Here is a 27,164-nt window from a genome sequence, read left to right on the forward strand (position 1 = left end):
CAGGCCTTCTCAAATCACTAAGTCGCGTGGCCACAGGGCAGTGACTGTGTCAGCAAATGCGATGGCCATTATAGGCTTACGCCTGGTCTACACTTTAAAGTTAGGTTGACTTAGCTACTTCGGTCAGCGATGTGAAATAGCCACCCACCACCCAACCAAGGTAGCTATGCCGACCTAACCACAAGTGTAGGCGCAGCTAGAGCAATGGAAGAATGCTTCTGTCAACCTAGCTACTGCCATCTGGGGAGGTGGTGGTCCTAAGCTGATGGGAAAAAACCTCTTCCATCGTGTAGGCTGTGTCTACACTATGGGGTGATGCCAGCACAGCTACGGTGCTGAAGCTATGTTGCTATGGGCCCTGTAGTGTAGCTATACCCTCAGAAAGAGCTCATCATGCAACCATCATCTGTAGAAGCTGTTGTATTGACAGAGGGCACATTGGACAGAGTTCCCGTGTTACTACCTCAGGCATGCCCAAGAGATGACACGCTTGTGTTAATGTCTCATTTGAAGCATGGGGCCTCCATGCCGTACAAACTTGTTCTCCTCTGAAATATCAGTGTCAGGTGTGAGCCCAGTGCTTGGTGTGGGACTTGCACCCACAAGAGGACCAGAGAGAGAGTACTAGCCATGTTTTGTATCATGCATGTCACATTCTGTCCCCCACGCTTGTCACCATGAAAGATCCTGAGAGTATCCACTGCTATGCTCCTATAAAGGGCAGAACTCCTTCCCCATGAGTTAGTGTGAGTCTGAATTTACACTCAGGGGCTGCTTTTCCCTTCCAACTCAGCCCCATCCTGACAACAGGGACTTCTCCATCAGCCCTGCACATGGGCTTAAGCCTCAGCAGTAGTACCTGTCACAGTGTCCCAAGATCCAAGCTAGACGTGGTGAGCTCTGTCTCTTGAAGGTTTTCTCGGGGCTGAAGAGAGATTGTTAATGTAGGTCTTGGCTTATTGGACACACGCGGGTTAGATACGTGTGCAGAGAAGCCCTGATACAATCACTTGGGCCCTTGGCACCTGTTTTATGTGAGAGCAATGGCTGGTTGACAGACAGGCTGTCTCCTGCGAAGGGCCACTGGTGCTTTAATTTCCACCTGGCCATTGTCTCAGGGCTAGTTTGCCCTGCTGCAACTCATTCCCGCTGAGTTTCTCAAAGGGTATTACACCCATTTATGAACTGAGTCTCAACACATGCCCCCCACCAAGTAGGGAATAGTGCAGCCTCATTTTAGACCTAGGGAAACTGAGGCTCAGAGCTGTTATTCAGGCCCAAATTTGCAAAATTGACTGCTGCTTTGGAGCGACTCACTATTTGCGAGCTCAACCAGAGACACTGAGACCCTGACTTTTTAGAGCTGCTATGAATCTACGGCTCCTGCTCAGCAACTCAAAAATGGGCCCCAAGGTGCCTCAAGTGCGGCAGTGAAAAATGAGTGGCCACGTCTACACTGCAGGGTGTGTCTACACTGCAGCGGGGAGCAAGCCGCCCAGCCCATGGAGCTGGAATGTACCGGTGAAGCTCATGCTAGTGCACTAAAAATAGCTGGGTGGATGGTGCGGCCCCAGTGGGTGCTCAAGCGAGCCACTCGTGCTCAAGCCCACCCTAAGCCTGGGTCTGAGCTTGGTAGCTAGCCTGAGGCTCTCCCAGTGCCACAATATCCACATTCTTAGCCTGCTCGCTTTAGCCCCACTATCATGAGTCTGTCTGCCCAGCTGCAGAGTAGACACAGTCTAAGGGACTTCCCCAAGGTCAGCGTCGGAGCTGGGCATAGACGCCGGGGCTCTTGCCTCCAGGCTCTGTACTAGACCACACGTCGTCGTCTTGCTAATGCCATTGATGTCCCTAATGCTGATGCTGCCAAATTCAGCTGCTCTTCAGCATGTGATAGTGCCCTTCCAAAGCCATGTGAGAGACTTTCACCTCTTTCACCGCTGCCCCAGAGACACCACAGAGGTGCTCTCCTCGCTGATCTCGCCTGGGATGCTGCCCTCTGTGCGGCACAGAGCTCTGGAGAAGAGAGGGCTGTCTATTGCCCTCAAACAGCCAGTACTGCCTCATGGGGGTGGGCAGGGCTGGGACGTCCCATGGATTGCCCTTCCCATTCACGTCCTTTCAGTTTAGCTACCCTAGGCAAGACTGAGACGCCAATACCCGTTGGAGCTATCTTGTGCAGCTGGAATGGCAAAAAATGTAAGAGGCAGAGCTGAGGTGGTTAAGGGGTGTGCGGGTCTGAGGGCCTGATCCTGGGAATTTTGGAGTCGCTTTCACTAGGCACAGGAGCAGGCCCTGAATGTTGAGCACCTTTTCATTCATACGGGGGGAAAACCCACCACCTGACTGCATCTCTCGTGGAGGAGGAGATGGGGAGACCATTCACTTCCACCCTCAGAAGCACGGATGACTACATTACAGAGCATGGGGGTGAGGCAGGCTGACTCATTCACAGTAATCGCTGCCATCCATTAACTATGCAGTACACTCTCGCTAGGGAATAGCAGATAAGTCATTCCTGCCGCTGCCTTCTCCTATGCTGTCGACATGCAGGAGGCGTGTTTCACCATCACCCAGGGCAGGATCATTCCACCACAACTCGCAGGCTGCAGGAGGGCCAGTAGCAGGGGACAGGGCCCATATCTCTGGGATGGGCCAGTAGCTGGCTATGCTAAAACATGCTCTGGGTCCATCAAGCTATGGGCTGGATGCGGGAATCACTGGGTGAGATCGTCTGGCCTGTGTATTATGTAGGAGATCAGAGTAGATGGTGTCATAGTTCCTTCTGGCTTAAAAAAAAAAAAAAAAAAAACAAGCTATACTCTAGTACCAATGACTTAGCCTTACCCTAACCTTTTGGCTACCTTTGCCCCTTCCCACAGAGATAGGTTCCCTTTTATGTTCAGAATTTCCACTGCCTTCTAAATACATCCAGCTAGAGAGAGAGAGACTGGTGCGTTTATTTGGCAATCAAATGGTGACTGCTCAGTTGCACCCTCCACTCCGGTCCCCTTTCCAGCTCCCAGAGGAGGCAGGCTCCCATCCCTTGAATGGAATAACGAGAGGGACGCTGGTTTTCTATTAGAATGTGCCTTTTTTCAGAGTGCACTTGGAACCAATCAGAACTCGAGACCCAGACATTCACTGGAGGAAAAAAAAACAAAACAAACAAAAAAACCAATTCCCACCCTCCAAAATCCCACACCAGCATCAAACCCTCCCCCCCAACAAACAAACAAAAACACCCTCCAAATCCAATCCACCCTCTTTGTCTAAACTCCATGATTAAAACCTGGTACAAACAGGTGACTATATATATATATATATATTTAGTAGATGTAATCTTATTTTTTCTCTCTCTTTCTTGTTATACAGCAAACATTGCAAATATAGAAATTTTCTCTGTACAGTAGGACAACTTCGGTTTACAATGCAACATGTGGTAAAACCTCCCAGTGAATAAACACATGAATGAGCCTTCGACGGGATGAAAGTCTAAGCTGGAAGACTCCATTTGCAAAAAGCCCAAAGGAACTTTCTCCTTCTGGTCTCTTTTTGGTTTTGTTTTGTTTTGTTTGGAAGGGAAGGAGAAAGAAGAAGACAAACTGTACACAAAGAATCCACAAAATCACGGAATAGGGAATCATGCGATGCAACATTGGAATACTCCAGACCTCAAATCGCTGCCCAACCTCCACCCCTTTTTATATTTTTTCTTTTTTTAAAAAAAAAAAAAACAAAAACTTTTTTTTCACTCCACAGGTTTGTTTTTTTAAGAGTCTTTGTGTTCATAAACATGAGATCTTTTGTAATCTCTTGCTCTCTCATATATTATATAGACTAATTATAGATTTTTCTCATAATTTATGATTGGTTGGTTGGTTGGTTTGTTTGAAAGACAGTCTGGGATAAAAATAGCTGCTGCGGGTTTCTTTTGGTCCAGTTAGTGTTAAGTCACGAGCTGCGTGAGGACTCAGGACTTGTGCTGGGCAGACACACCTTTCCAGTAGTCTAGGATGTCGTGAAGATCCTCGTCTTTGGCAAACTGGACCTTTTTGCGCAGGGCGTGGCCAGCGGCCATATATTCCTCCTCGTCTTTGTGCCGCTTCCGGTTGAGTTTGAAGCGTTCCCAGATGCTGTGCGAGGGTTTGCATGTGTACTCTGGGCTGGAGCTGTAGCTCAGGTTGTGATACTGGGGAGAGAGCTGAGAGTAGGCCAGGTCTCTGGGGCGGGGTCTGGTCAAAGGTTCCAGAATGGAGGGCTTACGCCCACCCATGCTGTCGTGCTGCTCCCCCTGGTGTGAGCCCGGGTAAGAGTGCCGATGTTCGCTGTACTGTCGGATCTTCTCTGCCTCTGCTCGCAGAATGGCCGCCGCCGGTGTCACAGTGAGGATGGTGTCTGCGGTTGGGGATGTCTTCTCAATGTACTTGGCTTCTGACTTGTGGCCGGAGCCCTCAGAGCGGAAGGATCTGGGGCTCCGTATGGAGCCGCTGGAGGAAGTGCTGGAGCGTTTGGGAGCTGCCTCCATGCTGTGATGTCTCTGCAGCGGGTGGCTGTAACTTTCCTTGTACACGGGGGACAGGAAGCCATGTTTGCCAGAGATCTGTTCCGATAAGAGTACCAGCTGAGGCTCAGCAGTGGAAATCGCCCCTGATTTCACCCCCTGGAAGGAGGTGGACTCTGATTTCAAGGCATCAATGCAGTTGTTGATGATCTGGTTCACCTTGTCCACCTCCTTTGTGATGGTGGAGATCTCAGCCACGGAGCTCTGGCTGTCAGGCGGCATGGAGAGCTCACACTCTCGTCTTTCAGGCTGCTCCCCTGTTCGCACTTCCATGTAGTTGCCCTTGGTGGCCTTGGGGGTCTCACTGCTGTCTATCAACTTGTACTGCTCGACTTCCCCAGCGGAGGGCAAGTAGGGGATGCGGGTCACGGTCTCCCCACCCAGCATCTGCCCCTGGGACAGCTGAGTGATACTGGTTGTCTCCATCTCTGGCCCATACTTTAGCTCGATGATGGTCTTCTTCATGCTGCCAGCTGCCTTCTTGTGCTTCTCCTCTTGCTGACGCCTCTTACGGAGGCAATAGTACACCACCCCCAGGACAATTACCATGCCGAACAGGCAGCCCAGGATCGTCATGATATAGTGGGTGGCAGTGGAGGGAGTGGGCACTGGGTCCTCTCTGCTCATTTTGTTTGGGGAGAGGGTGAGGCAAGTGTGGTTGTACCTTAAGACGTGGTGGAGGGAGACCACACAGTAGGTGTAGTCTTTTTGTGCTACAAGGTTAGTCAGCTCAATGTCCTCCTTCTGTTTCTTCAGCTTGGTGACGACGGAAGAGAAGCCGTTCTCGTACTGCGCCAGGATGTACATCTTGCTGAACGGGTAAGGGATCTGCACTGTCAGCGTGGCCGAGTTGTGGGTGAGATGCTTCACTCGGATGTTGGGGCGCATCTCCGTCTCACCCGCGGGCGTGTGGAGGGAGACCTGGGGTGTCGTGCCATCCCCAGAGAAACATTCTTCCTCAGAGCATGGGCTTTCTGACGGAGCTGTGGTCACTTGGTACCTGGGTGGGATAAAGCGAGGTATCATGGTGTAGGAGCTGCCAGTGCAGAGGGTGGAGAGCATGCCCAGAGCATTGCGGTAACTGGTCCGGCCTTGGCCTAGCAAGAAGTAGCCAGTGTAGTCTGGCGGGGAGTCGCACTGCATGCGGTCATAGGTGCGTGTCATGTTGGTGAAGCCTTCCAGCCATTGCAGGAAGCCTAGGAGTTCACAGGAGCAATAGAAGGGGTTGCTGTAGAGTTCACAGACAGAGAGTTTGTTCAGGCCCCTAAAGGTGTTGCTGTCCAGTCTCTGGATCCTGTTCATGGACAGGTCAATGTTCACTATGTTGGGGCACTCCCAGAAGGCATTGGGGGTGACTGCCTCAATGAGGTTAGCCTGGAGGTAGAGGTACTCCAGCTTTCCTAGGCCCCGGAGGATTCCCTCGGTCAGGTTCCTCAGGCGGTTGTAGCCAAGCTGCAGCACCTGGAGGTTAAACTGTCCGGAGAAGGCACCATCCTCGATATAGGAGATTTCGTTCTTCGTCAAGTTGAGGTATGTCAGGTTACCGAAGCGGCTGAGTGAGGAGTACTGCACGCTTTTGATCTTGTTGTCGTTCAGTCGCAAATCCACAATTGTGCTGTTGATTTGCTGAGGGATGGACTCATAGGGGGGTTGGTTCTGGCTGCAGATAGCCAGCCAAACAAAGCCCTTGTCGCCCTCGATCAGCCAGCAGTCTGCCCGCACCCCGCCTGTGTGCAGCAGAGAGACGGCCGCCACGCACACACACAGCGCTGACGTCACTGCCCACTGACGACCTGCCATCTGGAAGGGCAACGCGGAGAAGGAGTTCCCTTATCTGCTGGAAGTGGGGAGGGGTGCTGGGTCGGAGAGCAGGGAAGCCTTGGGTTAATGTTCCTTGGGCACCTTTGCTTTTCTCTCCCTTCTCCTCATGGTTTGGATCCAGTGGGAAGTGTCCCAAGGAAAAGGAGAACCTCGTTGTCCAAGTTGCCCAGTGACCACCCACAGGGTGCCACCACCATAGGCTTATGGGGGGCGATCCTATGTCATTGGCCCTTCTGGCATCTTGTCGGGCTTCTGCGGAAGTCACTCAGGGCTGGGTAGGTACTTGGAAGGGGGTTTAGAGACAGGCTTTTCTTTCACTTTCTACAGTACCTCTCCTTGTTTTCTTTTTGCTGCCCATCTCCAGGTTGGCACCGGGCTTCTTCTCCATCTGCCTCTCCGTGCATCTGTCTGTCCGTCCCCTCAGTGCCCTTGTCTGGTCAATGGACTCACCTGCAAAAAAACCAAACAAAACCAAAAACACAAAAGCGAGACAAAATAATGTTTAAGAGCATTTGTCACACTGCAGCAGCTTCTGGGGCAGCGATGGGACTGGCTTTCCATGCCCTGCTTTTCCATTAGCACTAGGCACCAGGTTTTTTAACCTGGCTTCCATTGTTTATTTATTTGGGGTGGGGTCACACATAATTGAGCCTGCAGTTAATTTTGGGCACTGGAATTTAGATATCTAATGACGTGACGTCTGTGTGCACAAAGCTGGTAGTTAGCCATCTAGATCCTGGCCTTTGTGACCTCAGTTATGGCAGCATTTCACCCACTAATTGGATGCAGGTTGAGACTTCTTTCAAATTCTGCCTCTTTCTAACTGTACCTGTAGCCGCTTGGTACTTAGGATAAAACCCAGCACTGGAATCCTAAGCTGTTTCTAGGAACTTGGGTGGTAACTCCAGGATATGTTTGTTTCCAGGGAACATACGAGCCCCCCCCACTATCTTGATCCTCACCACTCCCCATCATATTTGTCTTTGTGGGGGTGACTTCCAACCCTCCTCCCCGTTTTGCTGTCTCCAGTATCTCCTCCCTTGGATGTTCAGTGTCAGGAGTGGAGGAAATTCCACGTGGTCACTCCCCCAGTCTTTTAGTAGCCTAACGCATATACAAAGGGCAAAAAGAGACCCTTCCTCGCCCACTATAGATGTCTCTGCTGTAAGGCCAGGGGCAGGCAGCTTCCCTGTTAGACTCAGGAGAGTGGACAGGGAACCCTCTGAGGACCCCGGTAACGTCACAGTACTAAGAAAAACCTCCGAATTCCTAGTTAACTTTTGCTACAGAGTTCTGAGTAGGATTGTTTAGCATTTTCCATTGAAACGTTTTCTGGGTTTTTGAGTAAAGGAAAATGTTTGCAGAAAGTGTCTCTGCTATCCTCCAAGAATGATGTTTTCTTGGAAAATGGAAATTTGAACATTTGTTCAGTTTCTGACAGATTTTGGCCAAAAACATTTAGGTTTTGTCTTTTGAACAAAAAGTTGACATTTTCAGTGGAAAAAATCCCATTTTGAAACCAGCTGTACCCCTGAAGGACTTACTAGCTAGCATGCTGTGCCTTATGGGGCACTAACTGCCTCTAAGCTTACTGCTCTTGAGGGAGAAAGTGGCTTTCCTTTTACTGCCAATCTTTGGGTGAGAAAGCTGCTTCCTGGCCCACCTAGCAGACCCTTGAGATTTGCGGGGGCCGAAGCCATGTCTGGAAGTTCTCCATCCCAGGAAACAGTAGGATGAAGAGCAGAATCTATCAGGACCCGGTGAAGCTATCATTGGTAAATAGTGGGGTGTCCTGGGCCTTAATAGGGGTGGTAGTTTGTGAATTTATCTCCTGTGAGCCTTCTTCTGTGACATTTGCAAAATTTAGCAAATCTGGAACCAGGTTGGGTGGGCCCAGGGCTCAGAGTGGGGTCAAGGCTTGCTGTGAATATTTGCCAGCTAGAACACTAGTACTCACGCTGCTGTCTGGGAACCCCCCAGTGGCTCGTGAAGCACTTCCTGAAACTCCACACAGTGAAATATCTTGAGAACCACGTGGGAGGGAAGGTGGGTCCAGGAGAGGGTCTCTCTCTTTCACCAAGGGCTCTGCAGAACACATAGGTGGTTGTTCCTAGGAACAGACACGCTCCCCGAATTTCATTTGCTCACTTATTATACTCCCACCCAGCATTCTGGTAGCGCTCTCACGAAAGCTAGCCTACAACCCAGGTCCTCTGCTCCCAGGTGTTAGGAAATGACATCTGGATCATTTGAAAGCAGCCAACAAACTGGTTCATAACTCACAAGTGGAAAAGAAACCAGCAAGTTGACTGGCTTTCAGACCCCAATTTCATCCGTGCGGGGCAGAACCTGGTTCCATGGGAAAGCACACAGAAGTTGTCTTCTTCCCAGGGTAGCTGCATGCTGCTTGGACCAGTCCTTTCCCAGATACTAGGAAATAACAGATTGAAAAATTAAGCTGCTGTTACTCCCTAGGACTTGTCCGGCAGTGGAGTTGTCGCCCATTAACATGCACTTCTAATTAATCCAGTCTGTTTTCCCACCTCCCGCCCAGCACTGGGGTAGCTACGTGACTCTGTGCTGGGTGGGGCAGGTCAATGAGTCGTATGAAACATGGCAACAGTGGGAATTTCAGGCTAGATTCTGCCTCCTCCCATTGAGCAGGACCTCATGCTGCAAGCAGTTCCGCTGAAATCTGGCCCTTATTTTCCATCTCAGACCCACAGAATATGAAACAGAACGTTTTTCAAAGCTGAGGACCCTGTTAGCCAGTCACACACTATAGCCTGGTAAACAGGCCAGTAATAATGAGCAGTGAAACAGTTTATTGGTCCTTACTGAATAGCGAACAATGAATATCCCAAAATGGAACAGTTTGTTTTACATTACATGAATAACAAAATCTGCTCTAACTTCAGCTGTTTGTGAGAGTGGAATATCCAGCCACAAGTCCCCCTAACTGGAGAGACGTTGATAATGTCTTTGGAGAAAGCCAAAAGTTACTGACCAAAGTGTCCCATATATAGGCCAGGTCTATCCAAGAAACTTTTGTCTGTCTAGTAATGTCAGGGGAGTTTTTTATAACATTTCTATACCAGTGAAAGCCCTAGAGCGGATGCAGTTAAACTAGCAAAAAAAGGTGCTTTTTCTGGTATAGCTTATTTTGTTTGGGACATGGCATTATAAGCTGAAGAGTTTGCCAGTATACCTATGCCAGCAACCATCTTCTAGTGTAGACTAGGCCTTGGACGCAGCATGGAATGGAAAAGGAATTCTGCCCTCGGGTGTTTCAGTGATTAGCCTCAAACACCTTACATCCTCCCTTCGCTAATGGAAGGAGCAGAGGCTAATGACTACAGCCCAGGTCTGAGAGTCACGTAGATGATACTCTCAGATATGCCACTGTATCCCTTGTGGCTTGGGCAAGTCAATTAACCTTTCCTGGCCTCAGTTTCTTCTTCAATAAAATGAGGACAATGAAACTACTTCCATTGTTCACAGGATGGTAGGAGGCTGAATTAAAGCACTTGGAACCCTCGATGAGAAGATGGGGAGTGCTCATCTGGAGCTCACGTTGTAAACACATGCCACTGAATGTAATCTCTGTTCACAAGCCATGGGCTTCCTCTCTGAGTCCATCTCCTGCCCTGGAAGCCCCTTCCCTTTGCAGCCTCTCCCGATACAAAGCAAACTCAGAAGAGAAGCTCACAGCTTGTTCTCAGTAGGGCCAGGCAAGTTAAGTTGGGGTTGGAAGTCATGACTGATGTTTTTTACTCTGTATATGGCCCCTTTCACCCAAAAGCTCTCGACGTGCTTTACAAGCCGATTGGCTGACTAGGCTTAGATTTTTTGCTTACTCGTGTGGTTAGAGTTCTGCTGGCCTAAGAGCCTTCTCCACTCCATTTATGGACAGCTGCCAGCCACAACTGCAGCTCCTCCCTTTCCCCTGTTCAGAGATCGCTCACTTGTTCCCTGGGGAGCAAGTCACCCTGAAAATGGTGTGAGAAGTGCACCCTCCCCCCAGCCATGGCAGTGCGTGCCACCCCACCTCCCAACCCCGTGTGCTGGGACCTCCCTGAGATGCAATACCTCCTGGAGCTCCTGCTGCCTTGGTGCAGCACAATACCGCCCCCACGTGGGCCTGTGCATTAAAGGCACAATCTGACCTTACACACACTGCAAGAATCCCTTCACTCCCCACTGTTTGCCCATAGCACAGCAGTACAACACAGGAGATCAGGTCAGGGAATGAAGAATCCTGGGTAGTTCCTTCCTTCTCTTTGATGGGCCGAGTCTCTGCCTCCCCTATCTCCGAGCTCCCACTTTAGCCTGAACCAGCGCTTCTGAGCTGAACCCTCAAACTCTGGGGACATCTGAGCTTGGATCTATCCCCCAGAGTGGCTCTGAACCCAGCCTTTGACTCTTGGGGAGGTTCAGCTCTGGATCTCCATGTTGGCTTATCTCTCAGCTCTGGGGCATGTGGCCCACGGAGCAGTACTTTGGCTAAAGGAGCAGGCGCTTCCAGGGTAGGAGAAACTGGAGACAAAACCACAGCTCCTCCCCAGTCTAACCGGGGTGGAGAAGGCTGACTGTAAGTGACTCGAACAGGTTCAGTAATGCTCATGCTGGGTGTTTGCTTTTGCTGCCTATCAGCTGGTTTCTCTCCAACAGCAAAAACGGGAAAAGGCATTCTATCAGCAGCAGAGTTTAATTCCAGCTCATTAAAGCAAGCAATTTACTGGTTTATTTGCTTTGCAAAGTGTGAATAAAATGACAGCATTAAGGAGATGTAACAGAGGAAAGAGGGGCTAATCTCCCTCTTTATTAGATTGCCAGGACATGACTGGGGAGCTGAGATGCAGGCCTTGTTGTTTTGGACCAAGAAGATAATTGCTCATCTCGTTGGCACTTGGGAGTGTGCTTCCCGGCACTGTCTTTGCGGTGGGATCCAATGTCAGGCGAGGGGCTGCGCATCTTGCAGTGCAAGGGAAGCAGTTAAAGGAGGCCTGCAAAGGGTTACTAATTTTGTTTTATTATAAGGGATAAAGAAGGCATAGAAGTGTTCAGCTTCTGCTCTGCTCTGGGCTGTTCTTCTCACAAAAAGTGTTTCCTTCTGTTTGCTCTTCCTTTAGAAATAGTGGGCTGGATTCTCGGCTGGCGTAAAATGGTGTAAAATAGCTCATAGTCTAGGCGGCCCCACCAACTTTCACCAGCTAGTAATCAGCTCTATTCTATCTCATATAATTTTTTGCTGGAGGTCTCCTTGGAGGCCTGGGGAAGTTAGCTCTCCCTGCCCTCCACTGAAAGGGTCCAGAGTGTTGAATCTCACTCTGAGATCTTTGCTCCCTGCTGTTTGAATTGATGTTGAGAAAAAACCAACAAAATCTCCACAGGTTTAACCAGCCTGACTAAAAAGTCCCTCCTCCCCCGATGACTCTTCTTTCACTCTCTTGGTACTTGTGAGGTCATAATTCTACCAGTTTTGCAGTCGTCCATCAAGTCTTCAAGGAAAAACAGGGGAGAAAGAACCTGCATTTCTAATGTAAAAACCAAACGGAAAAATAAAACATTCCAGATCTTTTTTACCCATCATAAAGAAACAAACAAAAGAAAGGAACAAAGACACTGCCTCCCTAGGGTAGGGATAACAATACCCACAGATTTGACATGATTCATTTAATCGAAACCAGAGATGGCTTGCCCTTTGGTTTAATATGGCTTCATTCTATCAGGTGTATGCTGTCAGTGACACCTTTGCTGTCTGCTAACTGATAATCAGCCAATAGAGCACACTTCATACAGTCCCCCAGCTTGCAGATGGACTCTGTGAATGGGTCCTGTACATTACCACAGACAAAAGTCTCACCCTGAGGCACCAGCCGTTAATCTCCCCAGCTAAAACAGCTGAAGCTCTGCTAAGCTTATTTCAGGAGGACTTTACTCATTGCCGGTAGCAAAGCATGGATACTGCTGTATTTCCATTTAGGAGGGGTGCTTGAGAAAATGGGACACTCAGGCCAGGAAACAAGCTCTGTACATTTCTCTCTCACCCTTCTGCGGATGGACCTCACTCCTGACCCGTGATAGCCCTGCTAAGCCCTGGATCCACACACAGCTTTGCTGCTCCTCAGTCCTGATCGGCAATACCCTTATTATTCCATTCCTGGGCCTTTACACATACCTGTCAATGGCACTTCCCACAACCAGGGCCAGCTGTGGTTTGTGGTGCGGACAAGTATTCAGTAGGGACTTGACTGAGAGCATCAAACTCGTCACTTCTGATCTCCTAGAGCTCCAGAACCAGGTTTTTTCAGACCAAAGGGGCATCACCCAGGCTTCAGAAACAACTGTTAGGGTGGTTGGGTTTTGTTTCCATCTCTTGACTAATGGCATCAGTAAATTAGACCAGAGTGGCAGCTGCAAGGAGAGCCACCGCTGAAATAAACAAAGTAGCTGAGAGGGAAGTGGTGGGGAGAGGGATCTGGGCAACAGATCTAATAACATGCAGTCTCTGGCACTTGATTCTTAATTGTATTATTCTACTGAATGAGTTATTTCAAGCTGTGGATTAGATTTACTGACTAGGGGCAAAGAGCCAGATTAGCGCGCACCCTCTCTCTCTCTTTGGCGTATCCTTTCTTCTATACCTCTGTTTGTCTCCTTACCTTCTGACTCCTTCTGGCCATATGTCAGCTTTTCTTAGATCCTCTTTCACAGTCACACAGGTCAGGTTATCAATAAATGAAGGAGCCGTACTACAACGAGTGCAATTGCGACACGGCAGTGATACATTACAAATGATAAATGTTTAATCATGCAAAGAGGTGGAGAGGGAAAATTTGGCTAACGGGGACCAAATGTTAAAATGAACCCAGGCTATTCATTATGTGTAAAATAATATGAGGAGACAGCTCTAAGATGGCAGAGAAAACATTTATTAATGATGAAGTTTCCCCAAAATGGCTTAATGTCCATTCTGTAGATGTCAGGTGTGGAAAGAGTGCTCCCTGGCAGGGTTTCTTCTAATTCATATTCCCAGCATCAGTTTACACTCCTCCTGCCTGGTGATATCAGTTAGCATTGCCCTGCCATCGAATAATAGAGGTGCCCAGGCCAATCAAATCCAGGTTCCTTTTCAGTACAAAGGTAGCATTTGGATTCCTTGCTAAGAGCTCAATACGGCACATCTTGGGTTTGCATCATTGTAGTAGTAGGATTTTATGTTTGTATTTTGTATAATTTAGAATGAAGGATAAAGAATAACAACATACTAATATAGCATGTATTAAATGTATTGATGTATGATTTGACCGTATCCTGCCAGCCATGCTTTTTGAGTAGCAGAAAGGAATGGCTTAATGTGCCATTGGTAGAGATGCATCAGCCAGAATTTCTTTGTGTCTGGACTGATTTCAAGGCAGTAACAGACCTTTGAGTAACAGACCTTTGAGTAACACCACTTTGTTGTAGGTTTAGCATTTTAAAATAAGTAAAAGAATGCCATGATTGTTTTTCTTTTGCATTGCAACTTGATGTTCCTGTTCAGAATGTTCTGTGTAAATTAGTTCTGTTTTGTGTGTGAATGAGAAATGCGTGTTAAGAGATAAGTGTGAGGGCCATCACTGAACCAGATGTTCTACGGAGAAATCGGAGACACACACAAGGGGCGCCAGGAGGTTGCAACACGCCCCTATTGAAATGTCAGAGGAGGGCAGATTGGCGACTCTAAAGATGAGACAGGCACCTACCAATGGGGACAAGATAGCGGTGATGAAAACCAGCCTGGAATAACTCCCTGAGAGACTTGATGAAAGAACAAGATAAAGGATGAGAAGGACAATTTCAAAAAACAAGCACTTGTCAAACAGCAATTGGTTACATCATATATAATCCCTGTACAAACAGGGAGCCTGGCCATGAAACTTTGGGTTCGTCCTGTCAAGACTTCCCCAGAGCATCATATCGCGACCAACGGAACCTGGCTCCTACCTCCCCGTGATCAACCTAGCTGGCCACTAGATTGATCCGGACTCTAGACTGGTAACTATAACATTGACTGGCGGGACAGTGTGTGTGTGTGTGATGTGATTGAATGCATATGCTAATTGTTGTATCTTCAATAAACGCGGTGTATTGCCTTTTCCCCTGAAAAAGATCCCGTGTGCTTCTTATAAACATAACATCATGGCCTGCCATCTATACTTGATCCCCAGGGCTTTTGTGCCAGGGCTGAGGCCTGGCACCTCGAAGCTTGGCAGTTCATAGCCCCAGAACCTCTTGTCTTGCTGTGTCGGTCCCGTTATGAAAGTAAAAAAAAATTGCTTGAGCCCCGGTGCCTTTTTCATTACAAATGAAGTACTGTTGATCCCCAAATGCTTCCAAGAGTCAGATAATAGCATTCCCCAGTCAATTTCACTCTCCCTCCCTGCTATTATTTATTATTTAAGAGGCAGAGGCAAGGGAGGAAAGATATGTTTTCAGCTGAGGTTTGAAGGGAGATGAAGAGACAATGAAGCAAAGAGATGCAGGGAGGCTGATGCACAAGAGAGGGCTTTTAGTGAGACTGTGGGGCGGGGCACAGAAGAGGTAGGGGCTAGAGAGGTGGCGGCAGCAAAGAGGTGGAACAGAGACAGGCCAGTTCTGTTGCCCTTCGTCTGTGTGCAGAAGTGCCATGGACACAAGCAGGTGCTCTCTATATAGGCTGAGGGCAATATATGGCCCAGGAAGTTATTCCCATGCAGTGGAAGTTCAGAGGAGTTGGCATTTTGGGCTGTCATTGACACATGTGAAATGAGTGCCGAGTGGAGGTCAACCATTTCCGGTCTGGTCTGGTACATTTCACACTCACTTCAGACTGGTGGCCATGACTCTGCTCTGGGAAGGGTAGTGAAGAATCAGGCCTAGCGAATGCCAGTTTGTGGAGCTCAAAACTTGTCCCTTTTCACAATGGAGGGTCCAGTCTGCTGAAGTTTCCATAAAATCAAAATTTTCAACAGAAAATTTTTGATTTTGCTTACGTATTTCTAAACAAAATATTTCATTTTGGGTCAGCGCAACGTTAAAGTGCTAAAGTGCTGCCATGCATGCCCCTATTCTCTCCAATGGGCCAGACGCCTTGGCTAGACTACAACTCCCATGAGGCACAAAACACAGGAACAAAATATTGCCATTTAGCCGTGACTAGACATTTCTGCATGGGCAAGTTTTGTAACTTTTCCTTCCATGAAAAAAAATCAGTCGTTCAATTTTTTCATTCCAAATCAGGATGAAAACATGTCAAAATATTGGAATTTCTCAGAGAACAGAAAGAAAAGGAGGACTTGTGGCTCCCTAGAGACTAACCAATTTATTTGAGCATGAGCTTTCGTGAGCTACAGCTCACTTCATCAGATGCATACCGTGGAAACTGCAGCAGACTTTATATACACACAGAGATCATGAAACAATACCTCCTCCCACCCCATTGTCCTGCTGGTAATAGCTTATCTAAAGTGATCATCAAGTTGGGCCATTTCCAGCACAAATCCAGGTTTTCTCACCCTCCACCCCCCTCACACACAAACTCACTCTCCTGCTGGTAATAGCCCATCCAAAGTGACAACTCTCTACACAATGTGCATGATAATCAAGGTGGGCCATTTCCTGCACAAATCCAGGTTCTCTCACCCCCTCACCCCCCTCCAAAAAACACACACACAAACTCACTATCCTGCTGGGAATAGCTCATCCAAAGTGACCACTCTCCCTACAATGTGCATGATAATCAAGGTGGGCCATTTCCAGCACAAATCCAGGTTTTCTCACCCCCCCACCCCCATACACACACAAACTCACTCTCCTGCTGGGAATAGCTCATCCAAAGTGACCACTCTCCCTACAATGTGCATGGTAATCTAGGTGGGCCATGTCCAGCACAAATCCAGGCTTTCTCACCCCCCCCCCGTTTTTTCCCGTTCACACACACACACACACAAACTCACTCTCCTGCTGGCAATAGCTCATCCAAACTGACCACTCTCCAAGTTTAAATCCAAGTTTAACCAGAACGTCTGGGGGGGGGAGGGGTAGGAAAAAACAAGGGGAAATAGGCTACCTTGCATAATGACTTAGCCACTCCCAGTCTCTATTTAAGCCTAAATTAATAGTATCCAATTTGCAAATGAATTCCAATTCAGCAGTTTCTCGCTGGAGTCTGGATTTGAAGTTTTTTTGTTTTAAGATAGCCAAGCTCTGCGATACAACTGCATTTGCTCCAACCTCTCAGACAGAGACAAACACCTACAAGATCTCTGTCAAGCTTTCTTACAACTACAATACCCACCTGCGGAAGTGAAGAAACAGATTGATAGAGCCAGAAGAGTTCCCAGAAGTTACCTACTACAGGACAGGCCTAACAAAGAAAATAACAGAACACCACTAGCCGTCACCTTCAGCCCCCAACTAAAACCCCTCCAACACATTATTAAGGATCTACAACCTATCCTGAAGGATGACCCAACACTCTCACAAATCTTGGGAGACAGGCCAGTCCTTGCCTACAGACAGCCCCCCAACCTGAAGCAAATACTCACCAACAACCACATACCACACAACAGAACCACTAACCCAGGAACCTATCCTTGCAACAAAGCCCGTTGCCAACTGTGCCCACATATCTATTCAGGGGACACCATCAAAGGGCCTAATAACATCAGCCACGCCATCAGAGGCTCGTTCACCTGCACATCCACCAATGTGATATATGCCATCATGTGCCAGCAATGCCCCTCTGCCATGTACATTGGTCAAACTGGACAGTCTCTACGTAAAAGAATAAATGGACACAAATCAGATGTCAAGAATTATAACATTCATAAACCAGTCAGAGAACACTTCAATCTCTCTGGTCACGCAATCACAGACATGAAGGTCGCTATCTTAAAACAAAAAAACTTCAAATCCAGACTCCAGCGAGAAACTGCTGAATTGGAATTCATTTGCAAATTGGATACTATTAATTTAGGCTTAAATAGAGACTGGGAGTGGCTAAGTCATTATGCAAGGTAGCCTATTTCCCCTTGTTTTTTCCTACCCCTCCCCCCCCAGACGTTCTGGTTAAACTTGGATTTAAACTTGGAGAGTGGTCAGTTTGGATGAGCTATTGCCAGCAGGAGAGTGAGTTTGTGTGTGTGTGTCCCCAGGAAAAAAAAAGGGGGGGGGTGAGAAAGCCTGGATTTGTGCTGGACATGGCCCACCTAGATTACCATGCACATTGTAGGGAGAGTGGTCACTTTGGATGAGCTATTCCCAGCAGGAGAGTGAGTTTGTGTGTGTATGGGGGTGGGGGGGTGAGAAAACCTGGATTTGTGCTGGAAATGGCCCACCTTGATTATCATGCACATTGTAGGGAGAGTGGTCACTTTGGATGAGCTATTCCCAGCAGGATAGTGAGTTTGTGTGTGTGTTTTTTGGAGGGGGGTGAGGGGGTGAGAGAACCTGGATTTGTGCAGGAAATGGCCCACCTTGATTATCATGCACATTGTGTAGAGAGTTGTCACTTTGGATGGGCTATTACCAGCAGGAGAGTGAGTTTGTGTGTGAGGGGGGTGGAGGGTGAGAAAACCTGGATTTGTGCTGGAAATGGCCCAACTTGATGATCACTTTAGATAAGCTATTACCAGCAGGACAATGGGGTGGGAGGAGGTATTGTTTCATGATCTTTGTGTGAATATAAAGTCTGCTGCAGTTTCCACGGTATGCATCTGATGAAGTGAGCTGTAGCTCACGAAAGCTCATGCTCAAATAAATTGGTTAGTCTCTAGGGAGCCACAAGTACTCCTTTTCTTTTTGCGAATACAGACTAACACGGCTGTTACTCTGAAACCTGTCAGAGAACAGAAATACCGATTTTCTCATCTGCCGTCATTGATGCTGCTGTATTCCACCCCACACTGCTTAGCTTTCCAGGTCTAACAAGATTGCAGCCCTAGATAGTACAGCTGCAGATCACTGAGTAGAATAATATAAAGTGTTCAAGTAAATGCACAGAATATTTTCCTGGGTAACTGACCTTCTAAAACCAGCTGGTTACCTGTGCATTAAACCAACCTCCTGAAATATCACCGTGGGCAGAGTAAATGTCATATCGAGCTTATTGTAGAGCAGCCAGCTCTTAAAGAAGCAACAAGCATGACCATTAGAAGAAAAGAATTAGAGGAAGGTGCAAAGATTTCAGCGGATGAGGAGAAGCCAAGAACTCTAATCAGGGAGATGCAGATATAACATTTACAGAAAGGAAAGATATCTTTCAATGAGGGAGAATGCCCCTAAAATTGACCAGATGTGTCTTGTATTTAGAAATAATGTGCCTGATTTGCTGCTTCATTACTCTGAAGTTATGCTGAGGTTAAACAGGCATAAAACTGGAGTAATGGAGTGGTGAATCGGCCCCAATATTTCCCCCACAATGACAAAGATTAAGGCATTTTTACTTAAGGCTCCTCCAATGCCTTAGCACAATGGAGTGAGCTAAGAGGTAAACAAGGGAACAAATGCCCTATTGTTCTTTCATGGTGAAAGAAGCAAAGCTGTCCTTTTTCTCTGTGCTGTTGTCTTCGCTCAAACCTTTGCTGTTACTTGAATAGTGTTTTTACTGCTTGAATTTTTAAATCTATTCTTTTGTAAAAGACCCATATGAATCATTCACACATCTGACAGTAAAGTCTGCTTTTGTTCAAAAGAACAGCTCTGTGTAAGGTCGAAAGCTTGTCTCTCTTACCAACAGAAGTTGGTCCAATAAAAGATATCACCTCGACCACCTTGTCTCTTTGGTCAGAATTTTTTTTTTGGCAATGGAGCTAAAATATTAAAAGAGCTAGTCAATTTTTTAAAAATGAATTTAAAGCAGGTTTAGATCCTATACCTGCCCCTGAGTTGTCCTGCAAATTTGTGTGGCTTTTATAATCACATTTCCCTAGTATTTTACAAAGTGATTCTCTTGCCTCTTTTTTGCTATGTGAAAGACCCATATGATATGGGGAAACTGACACAGGTTGTAATCCCACAATTGGATCCATAGGCATAGATCCTTGTGACTATACAGGGGAAACAGTGAAACTGATTATAGATGAAGTGTTAACAAATGTACAATCTGAAATATATTAAATCTGCTAATCTCTTTCATTATCAAGGATTACCTGTAACAAAAGTGTCAGACCGAAGACTGATTTCTAAATTGATGGTGTCCTTTTAAGGTTCTACTTGAAAAGAAAAAACAACAGCAGCAAAAAATCTTGCCTCACAAACAGATATATAAATCCTGGACAGAATTTGATACCAAGATCCAAACTCAGGCACAACTGGGGAAACAAAATCAGTTTCTTAAAGGGATTCAGTCGCGATAAAAATAATACTGAAGAAACTTCTTTCCTGTCTTACCAATACCTGTGGAGCTGCTTATAACTGAAAGAACTGCAGACAGCTAGTTTACTTGTCTCGCTCTTGCTCGCTTTTGTGCATTTCATTCAGCTTGTGCTAGTCTAGTTCACTTTAGGATACGCTGAAGTTTCACTTTCTGAGTTTTATTTGCTAGCACAATGCTATTCCATTTTGTGTTGGCCTAAAGCTGCAGAGGAAGATTTAAAAAACAAAAAAAAACCCCAAAAAACAAACAAAAAAATTTGTCTTCTTTTCAAATCTCCCTGTTCTGTTTGATAATCCCACCCACCAACCTATTTAGCATTTTACAAAAACCTGCCTTCGGGGGCTGACCTAAATTGACAGTGAACCATTAGGTAGAGGAAGAGAAGAAAAAAAGAATTCCGTTGTGTTAAATAGTTACTAGTCAAGTCCTGACCGAGTCCCTCCACCCTCTCCTTGGCAAAAGACACGATTGTGTATGTTAGGACAGCGGTGCAAATTATGGGCTCAGTCATGCGCCCCCTTATGTCTCCATATGAGGGAATAACAAAATGTAAGGTGCTCCTTTACTCCCCTACCTAAGTTACCTGCATCACATGTTCCAGCATGGAGGAGAGCAGACAACTGGTGGCAGGGAGTGGATGGGCAGGGGCAGGGAGGTACCTTGACTCCATCCCCCACCCTACCCGCCACACAGGTGCTTGCCCGCACAGAGGGGGAAGCGAATGGTACTGGGTAGAGGGCTAGCTCAGCTTACTTCCTCTGCTGGAGCAAGCACCTATTTGTGACGCTCTGTCGCTGACATGTGACTCTGTCTTGGGGGACTCTGTCAACTGTGCTCTGCCCCTTACTCGGAGCTTGTGGTAGCCCTATGTTGGGGCTGCTGTGCAATTGCGTGCCGAGCTTGTAGGAAGAATGCTTAGTTGCACTGGCTTGCTCCAGGCTGGTCCTGTTCCATGTGCGTACAGGGCTCCCAAGGAGGCAGGGGGTGAGATGTTTCCAAGCTGCTGACGACACCCAGCTATGCCTCTCTATTTCGTCCAGTTTGGATGTTGCAGTTCAGCGCTTCTGCCAACATCCTGGATCCTGGATGAGAGCAAGGTGGCTGAGGTACAACATATTTAATTGTGTGGGGGGGGGGAAGCCCACCTTTGCCAATGCCGATTAGTTAGCGGTGAACGCAGGTGCTGACTGGTACTCACAGCTTGGCAGCCGCATGCATGGTTCCCCATCTTGAGGACGCAAACCCAACACACCTGCAAAAAAGTCAAGTTGGAAGCAGTGGCCTGCTAAAAGTGTGGCCATTTGTGTGCCAGATTCCAGCCTGGGGGCCCACTGGTCTGAGGTGAGGTAAAGCTCTGAAAAATGAGGTTGCATAGGAAATGCTCACGCTCCCTCAACCAGAGGTGGGCATGCTGCTACAGGGAGTCAGTATGGACTGGGAGTCAGTTGCCTTGCACACTATTCCTGCCTCCGCCATATGATCTTACACAAGTCACTTCCCCTCACTGTACTGTGGTTCCCCTCGTCTGCCCTCTCTCTTTAGTCTGCAGTCTCTTGGGCGGCACGGACTGGCTCCTACTGTGTGTATGTACTGTGCCTAGGACACCGAAGCCTCGGTCTTGGTTGGGGCCTTTACTGTACTACCAAAAGATGCATAATAGCTAGAGAGTGAGAATCACATGCCAGGCCTCTTTGTAACTCTGCTGGATAACTCAATAACGTCCAAAGGACGTGGAAAGCTAAAGGACAAGCCACTGGGATATGCCAGTATGCCTATCATTTTCATAAGCATTTCAGATGGAGGTTACCCAAGATGAAAAAACCAAGCTAACCCAGAACACCCACCCTCTCTGGAGGAATGGAGTTTATTGTTAATAATCTACTGCTCAAAGGGTAACATCTGTTTTGGACAAATTGTAATGAGATTTCAACCCCAGGTGGAGGGAGGACTCCATAGTAATAAATGACTTGCTGTATGTCTAAATAGTTTTAATTTTTTTTCTGGCAGAAAGAGCTGCTTTTCACCTCGGGCTTCCGTTCACCAGCTCTTTTTGTTTAATGATTGCTATTAATTTCCAGGGTGGCAGATGGATTCTAGTCGAGTGGCGTTTGAAACGAGAACAGCAGCCTGTGAAGGTGTGTGCTTGCCGTGGGTATGGGCATGCAGGCTGGGTGCATATGTGCATGCCACGTGTGTCTATATGGGCATGCCACGTGGGTGTTTGCTTTGTGGGAAAGTTACCACTGCCTGATTGATGCTCACACTTGAGTCTTGATCTCTTTCTCACCTTTGAAGGGGAAGGAGAATTGAATTCTGAGCTCCCTGTCACTGGATCTGCTGGTTTAGGCCCTGATTCAGCAAAGCACATTGAGGTCATTGGGACTTCAGAGTGTGCTTAAAGTAAAGCACGTACTTAAGTGTTTTCCTGAACTGGCGCTTTAGTGACCTGAGAACAGTCTCATCAGAGTGGGGTAAATGCTCACTACCAATACATTGAACCAGTAGTTCTGCTCTCAGTTTTGGTGTTGTCAGGTAGGATTGTCCCTGATGGGCAGAGAGTGTGGTCTTGTCCCATTTGAAAACATTGCTGTAGCTCAGAGGTGGGCAAACTATGGCCCGGGGGCCACCTCTGGCCCTTCAGATGTTTTAATCCAGCCCTCCACTGACGGGGGTGGGGGGGAGGGGGGAGGGACGGATCCTTAGAGTCCTAAGAATGGAGACTTCTGCTCCAGTCCCTCTGCTGCTGTTGGCTCTTTCCTGAGAGTTGCTGAAGAGAGATAATCCCGATTAAAGCCAAGATGTGACAGCTGGGTTCTCCCTCGTGTCCCATCCCCCCTCTCAGAGCCATTGCACAAGCCCGGCTTCCCGACAAGCCCGGCATAAAGTGCTGGGTAGTGGCCAGATGCCAAGGGCCATGTTATGTATTGGAGGCAGTATGACGAGGAGCCTGGCCTAAGTCTTTTCACTAGCTGACCGGTACTAGTGTCAGACAGTCAGGTGCACGACTATACTAGGCTATCAGCTGGCCTTAGGAGTGGCAGAGGGAGGGGGTGAGGAGGTTTCTATGCGCTAATGAGCCAGGCCCTCAGGAACTGATGACAGGGGGGCCGAGATAGAAAGTGCAGCATCTCAGGTGATGCAGATAATCTCTTTTAAGCTCCTGCTCAAAATAACCCAAAGTCAAGTAAAGGAGGGATTATGTGGCCTAACACTGTTATCGCTTGTGTGTGACAGACTTAGCTGCCTCTGAAGGCTTGCGGAGGGGGAAGAGGAGCAGCAGCTTTACTGGCCTTTTGGAACTGCTACATGTATGAATAACCTGCGTTGTGAGCCGCTCCCTCAGCGGATAGTAACTCTGGCTGGTGCAGCCCACGGGGCCTGTTCTTGTAGAACGTGCAGGAATCACCCCTGGCAGAGGGCAGCGGAGGAACCAGAGTCGGCGGTCAGCTGGCAGAATCTCTGGTCTGCCATATGCCGTCAGAGCCTGCTTCCCTCACTCCCTGGGTCTGCTGGGACCGAGAGCCCAATCACAGTAGTACCTCACCTTGCCTTTGAGAGACCCCTGGCTGGGCAAGCCACGGTGGCATTATGGGGTGAGTGTCAAGAAAAACCTGTGGATTGGGAGAGAGGAACATCTGGGTGTGAACTTCAGTAATTGGAGAGGGAGGAGAGAGATTCCAGATAAAGACAGGGATTTCAGAGCAACAGCAACGTCTGACCCTACATGCAGGGGCCTGCCCATTGGCTCAGTGCTACTTACATTATTTTGTTCTGATTTCCTTAGGACACAACAATAGCCCAAAGCAGGGCAGGAATTTTCGGACAAAATATGTTTTCACTGGAAAATGCTGATTTGTCGACAGCGACACTTTTGTGACACTGTCATAGGAAAAGGTGTCGCAGTTCCAGGATGGAACTGCTGAGCAAGAGAGAGAGAGAGACACCCCCATCCCAGAATAGCCATTAGCGTGGTGGTTTGGGCACTCACCTGGGATGTGGAAGACCCAGATGGTTCCTTGCTCTGCCTGATTCAAAGCAGGACCTTGAACCTTGGTCTCTCACACCCTGGGTTAGAGTCCTCGCCACCGAAAACTTCAAAAGGCCTTGGTTTTGTCCCAGTGGAATGGGAATTTTTCTGACAGCTCAATAAGCTTTGCAGGATGGGGAGACTGTTTTCCACCCAGCATTAATCAACACCCTCGAGGAGAGAGAACTATCAACACTTCCATTTTACAGATGGGACAACTGAGGCACAAAGAGGTTAAACAACAGAGTGAGTGATGGGCAGCATCAGGAACAGAGCCTTGGCTGCTGAATGCTAGTCCCCTGCTCCAACCACTAGCCCATGCTCCTTCCCTGCTCCCTGCCTCCTCTCATCTATCATGAGCGCCTCTCCTGGCGCTGTCTCAATCATTCTCTCTGAATCCTAATCAGGTGCTGGCAGGTGACTTCCTGGGCCTCCCAGCCCTTTGGGGGCATAGCAGCAATGTCCACCTTGGTGTCAATCACCTCTGTACTCGAGCTGCTGGGAAAAATACAACTGAGCAGGCTCATTCATAAGCTCTCTGCCTCTCAATAATGGCTGCAAGGCAGCAGCAGCCTGGAGCTGGCCTGAAGCAGGTACTAGTAACGGGAGTGGGTGAAGAGCATCTTCATTTTAATGAGACTGTCCCTGCTTAAAAGAGAGAGCAGGAGAGAGGCCATGGCAGTTTAATAAACTCCAGCATGCAGATTTAATCAGACGGCTCATCGTTCCTCTGCACTGGGATGAATATATTAAAAATGATTCAAACTTTCCCCTTTTGTTTTTCATTTGTATTATGTGCTTCGGTGCGATAAAACATCCCGGGGCCAATGCACGAAACAATAAAGGAAAGATATTAAAGGGAAGGATAAAATTCATCTGGTGCAATGCAGCCTTATCCTCCTCGGGAAGGAAGGTTGCACGCAGGCTCAGAGTTAGAGGGCACGGCACTATCAAACCCAGCACCGAGAGCTTGGAGACATGCACAGGGAACGTCCTTGGGGCTGGTGGAAGGTGTCGGCCTCCTTGACTTCCAAGAAGTGGGTGGCTCCCTTTTGTGGCTCCACCCATAGGCCTCAGAGGACAGGCGGGGCCACAAAGACACAGAGGTCATCCTGGGACAACTGAAAATATAACAGGGATGGGGCTGCGGTGCTGAAGGTGTCTCTCGGACAGTGCTGGAGGTGGAAGGCTTGTACAGACAGGTTCATGGGAGTAAAGGGCTCCTCACACTGCCCCACGCTACAGCTGGGAGAAATTTTTTGGCCAAACCTTCTTTTTTGGCAAAGAATGCAGGTTGTGTAACATCAGACCTGTTTGTGACTGCGTGTGGGTTTTGCCTTCCCAGGCAGCAAATTGTTTAAAAAAAAAAATCCAAGTGTTTCCTTGCGACACTTTTGAAAGGAAACTTTTTTGACTTTTTTCGGTTTGAAACTACTTTTGGTTTCAAGCTTTTCTTTCGTTTGATTTTTAAAAATCAAAAAATATTTTGAAGTGGTCAAAAGTGAAATGAAATGTTTTTGCTCTCAGTTCAAACGAAACATTTTGTTCGACCCAAAACAATGTTCTGAACTTTTGGATTCACTGAAAATTTCAAAAATTCTCGTGCTGGAGCTGGCCCCGAATGATACATATTCCTGACTTTTTGAAATTGCCAATGAACTGAAAAAAACCCTGTTATTCACCCAGCTCTCTGCCACCCTCCAGACCTGGAGAGGCCCCTCTAGATGTGGGAGGGGAGAGAGTTGTCTACACAGTCGTGGGCCTCTCTGCTGAGTCTGCCAGCACAGGGGCCAATCTGATGGAGTTTTTTGGCAAGAGGGACACCTGCCTTCCAGGATGAATGAAGCACAGCTGTGAGTTCATTGCCCATGGGCCTCCACACAATCAGCACATGGTGCCAGCCAGGGCCTTTTCATGAAGATGGAGGAGTTGGCCATGATTTATGCATCCCTGCTAATCAAATCTATGTTGCAGTGACCTTTCTATTAGACAGGAGTTGAAGCTGCACTCAGGAAAGAAGCGCATGTCCTCTTTCTAACCCTGCTCTGTACAGGCTCCCAGCTCCCATCCTATCCATCTCTGCGTGGCTTGGCTTCCTTAGTCGGAATCTCTGCTCTCTTTTTTCCTCCTTCTCCACTTTCATGATCTGACTTGCTGAATCCAGCTTCCCATCGGTTCAGATCTCTCTTGCCCAACCTCTTTCCTATCGCCTTTCCCTTCCGTTTGATTTCATTTGCTGTTGCGTTCCACTCGATTCCTTCGTCTCCCTCCTTTTCACCATGCATCTCACTTCTGTGGCAGCATTCCCTCCTGGTTTCTGCTCTCTGTTAACTCTCTCATTCTCCAGCACTCTCTCCTCTCACTCCTTTCTTCTTCCCATCAGTAACGCAGTCACTCTTCCCTCATCTCCCTCACACACTTTCACTTCCTGCTCCCTCATCCGGTTCTGACTTTGAGCTGGAGCTAGAAACTGGATCCCAGGTGCTGTTTTTTCCTAATTAAGTGGAAATAAATGTCTGCGTTTGCACATTGGAGCTGCAAACCACCCAAACATTCCAGAGAACATTGAGCGTGGGAGTTCTGGACAGGAGGGGAGCGCTTTCGTGCAGCACCCCTTGCTGCCTGGACTGCACACCGTTCTGAGCCTTCCATCTCCTGAGAGAGACTGGGGGTTGATGCTCACTGTGTGTGAGGCGTTTGTTGTCCGTTCATCATTGTGAAGAGAAAAAATGACCGCCACTTTGTAAAAACCACACTTTGTGTGTTTGTGTGTATGCATTCTTTGTGTGTGCACCTGGTTGCATATGTGTGTGCAGGTCTTCATGCCGTTTGTGTGTCTGAGTCCATCTCCGTGTGTATACATACATGTGCATGTGTTTGTGTGTGTACATCTGTTCATGGTTGTTTGTATGCATGAGAATGGGTCTGGGTTCATATGTGTGAGAGCAGACATGTACGTGTGTTCATGCCCGGCCATTTGTGTATGTGTGCCTGCATATTTATGTATGCCTACAGGGTTGTGTGAGACGCTGCAGGTGTTCATGTGGGAGGGCATCAATGTTCATGTCATCATGCACCCGGGTTTGTGTTCGTGTGTAGGCCTGAGATTAAAGCCGGTTTGGGAAGAACATTTCTCTGCCCACTCCTGTCCGTCACCTGTGCCAAACAACAGAGAGCGGCTGGCACAGTTTCCAAAGAACGAACCCCCTCCCTCCCCCCTTCTCACTCACGCTCCTTCTCAGGGGGCCTAGAGCTGCCTAAATGGAAACCTCACCTGTTCCCCTTGCAGAGAATCTTGGCTCACCGTGGCCACCACTCAGCTAGCAGGGGTTGTTTTAAGCAGCTGTAAC

General features: G+C 47.9%; 1 protein-coding gene across 1 annotated transcript; it reads right to left on the reverse strand.

The window, feature by feature from the left end:
• Positions 1–3,298: 3,298 nt before the first annotated feature.
• ELFN1 (extracellular leucine rich repeat and fibronectin type III domain containing 1) lies at positions 3,299–8,384 on the reverse strand. The gene is made up of 2 exons (XM_077828253.1): positions 8,343–8,384; positions 3,299–6,835 (listed from the first exon to the last, which is right to left on the reverse strand). Exon 2 carries the CDS (start codon positions 6,362–6,364, stop codon positions 3,974–3,976), a length of 2,391 nt encoding a protein of 796 aa, XP_077684379.1. The 5' UTR covers positions 6,365–6,835; positions 8,343–8,384; the 3' UTR covers positions 3,299–3,973.
• Between the last annotated feature and the right edge of the window lie 18,780 nt (positions 8,385–27,164).

The sequence above is a fragment of the Eretmochelys imbricata genome, chromosome 10 (genome assembly GCF_965152235.1).
Source record: "Eretmochelys imbricata isolate rEreImb1 chromosome 10, rEreImb1.hap1, whole genome shotgun sequence".
Lineage (NCBI taxonomy): Eukaryota > Metazoa > Chordata > Testudines > Cheloniidae > Eretmochelys > Eretmochelys imbricata.

Coding starts and splice junctions, on each gene's coding strand:
- ELFN1 (XM_077828253.1), bottom strand. CDS start 6,364: ATGGCAGGTCGTCAGTGGGCAGTGACGTCAGCGCTGTGTGTGTGCGTG.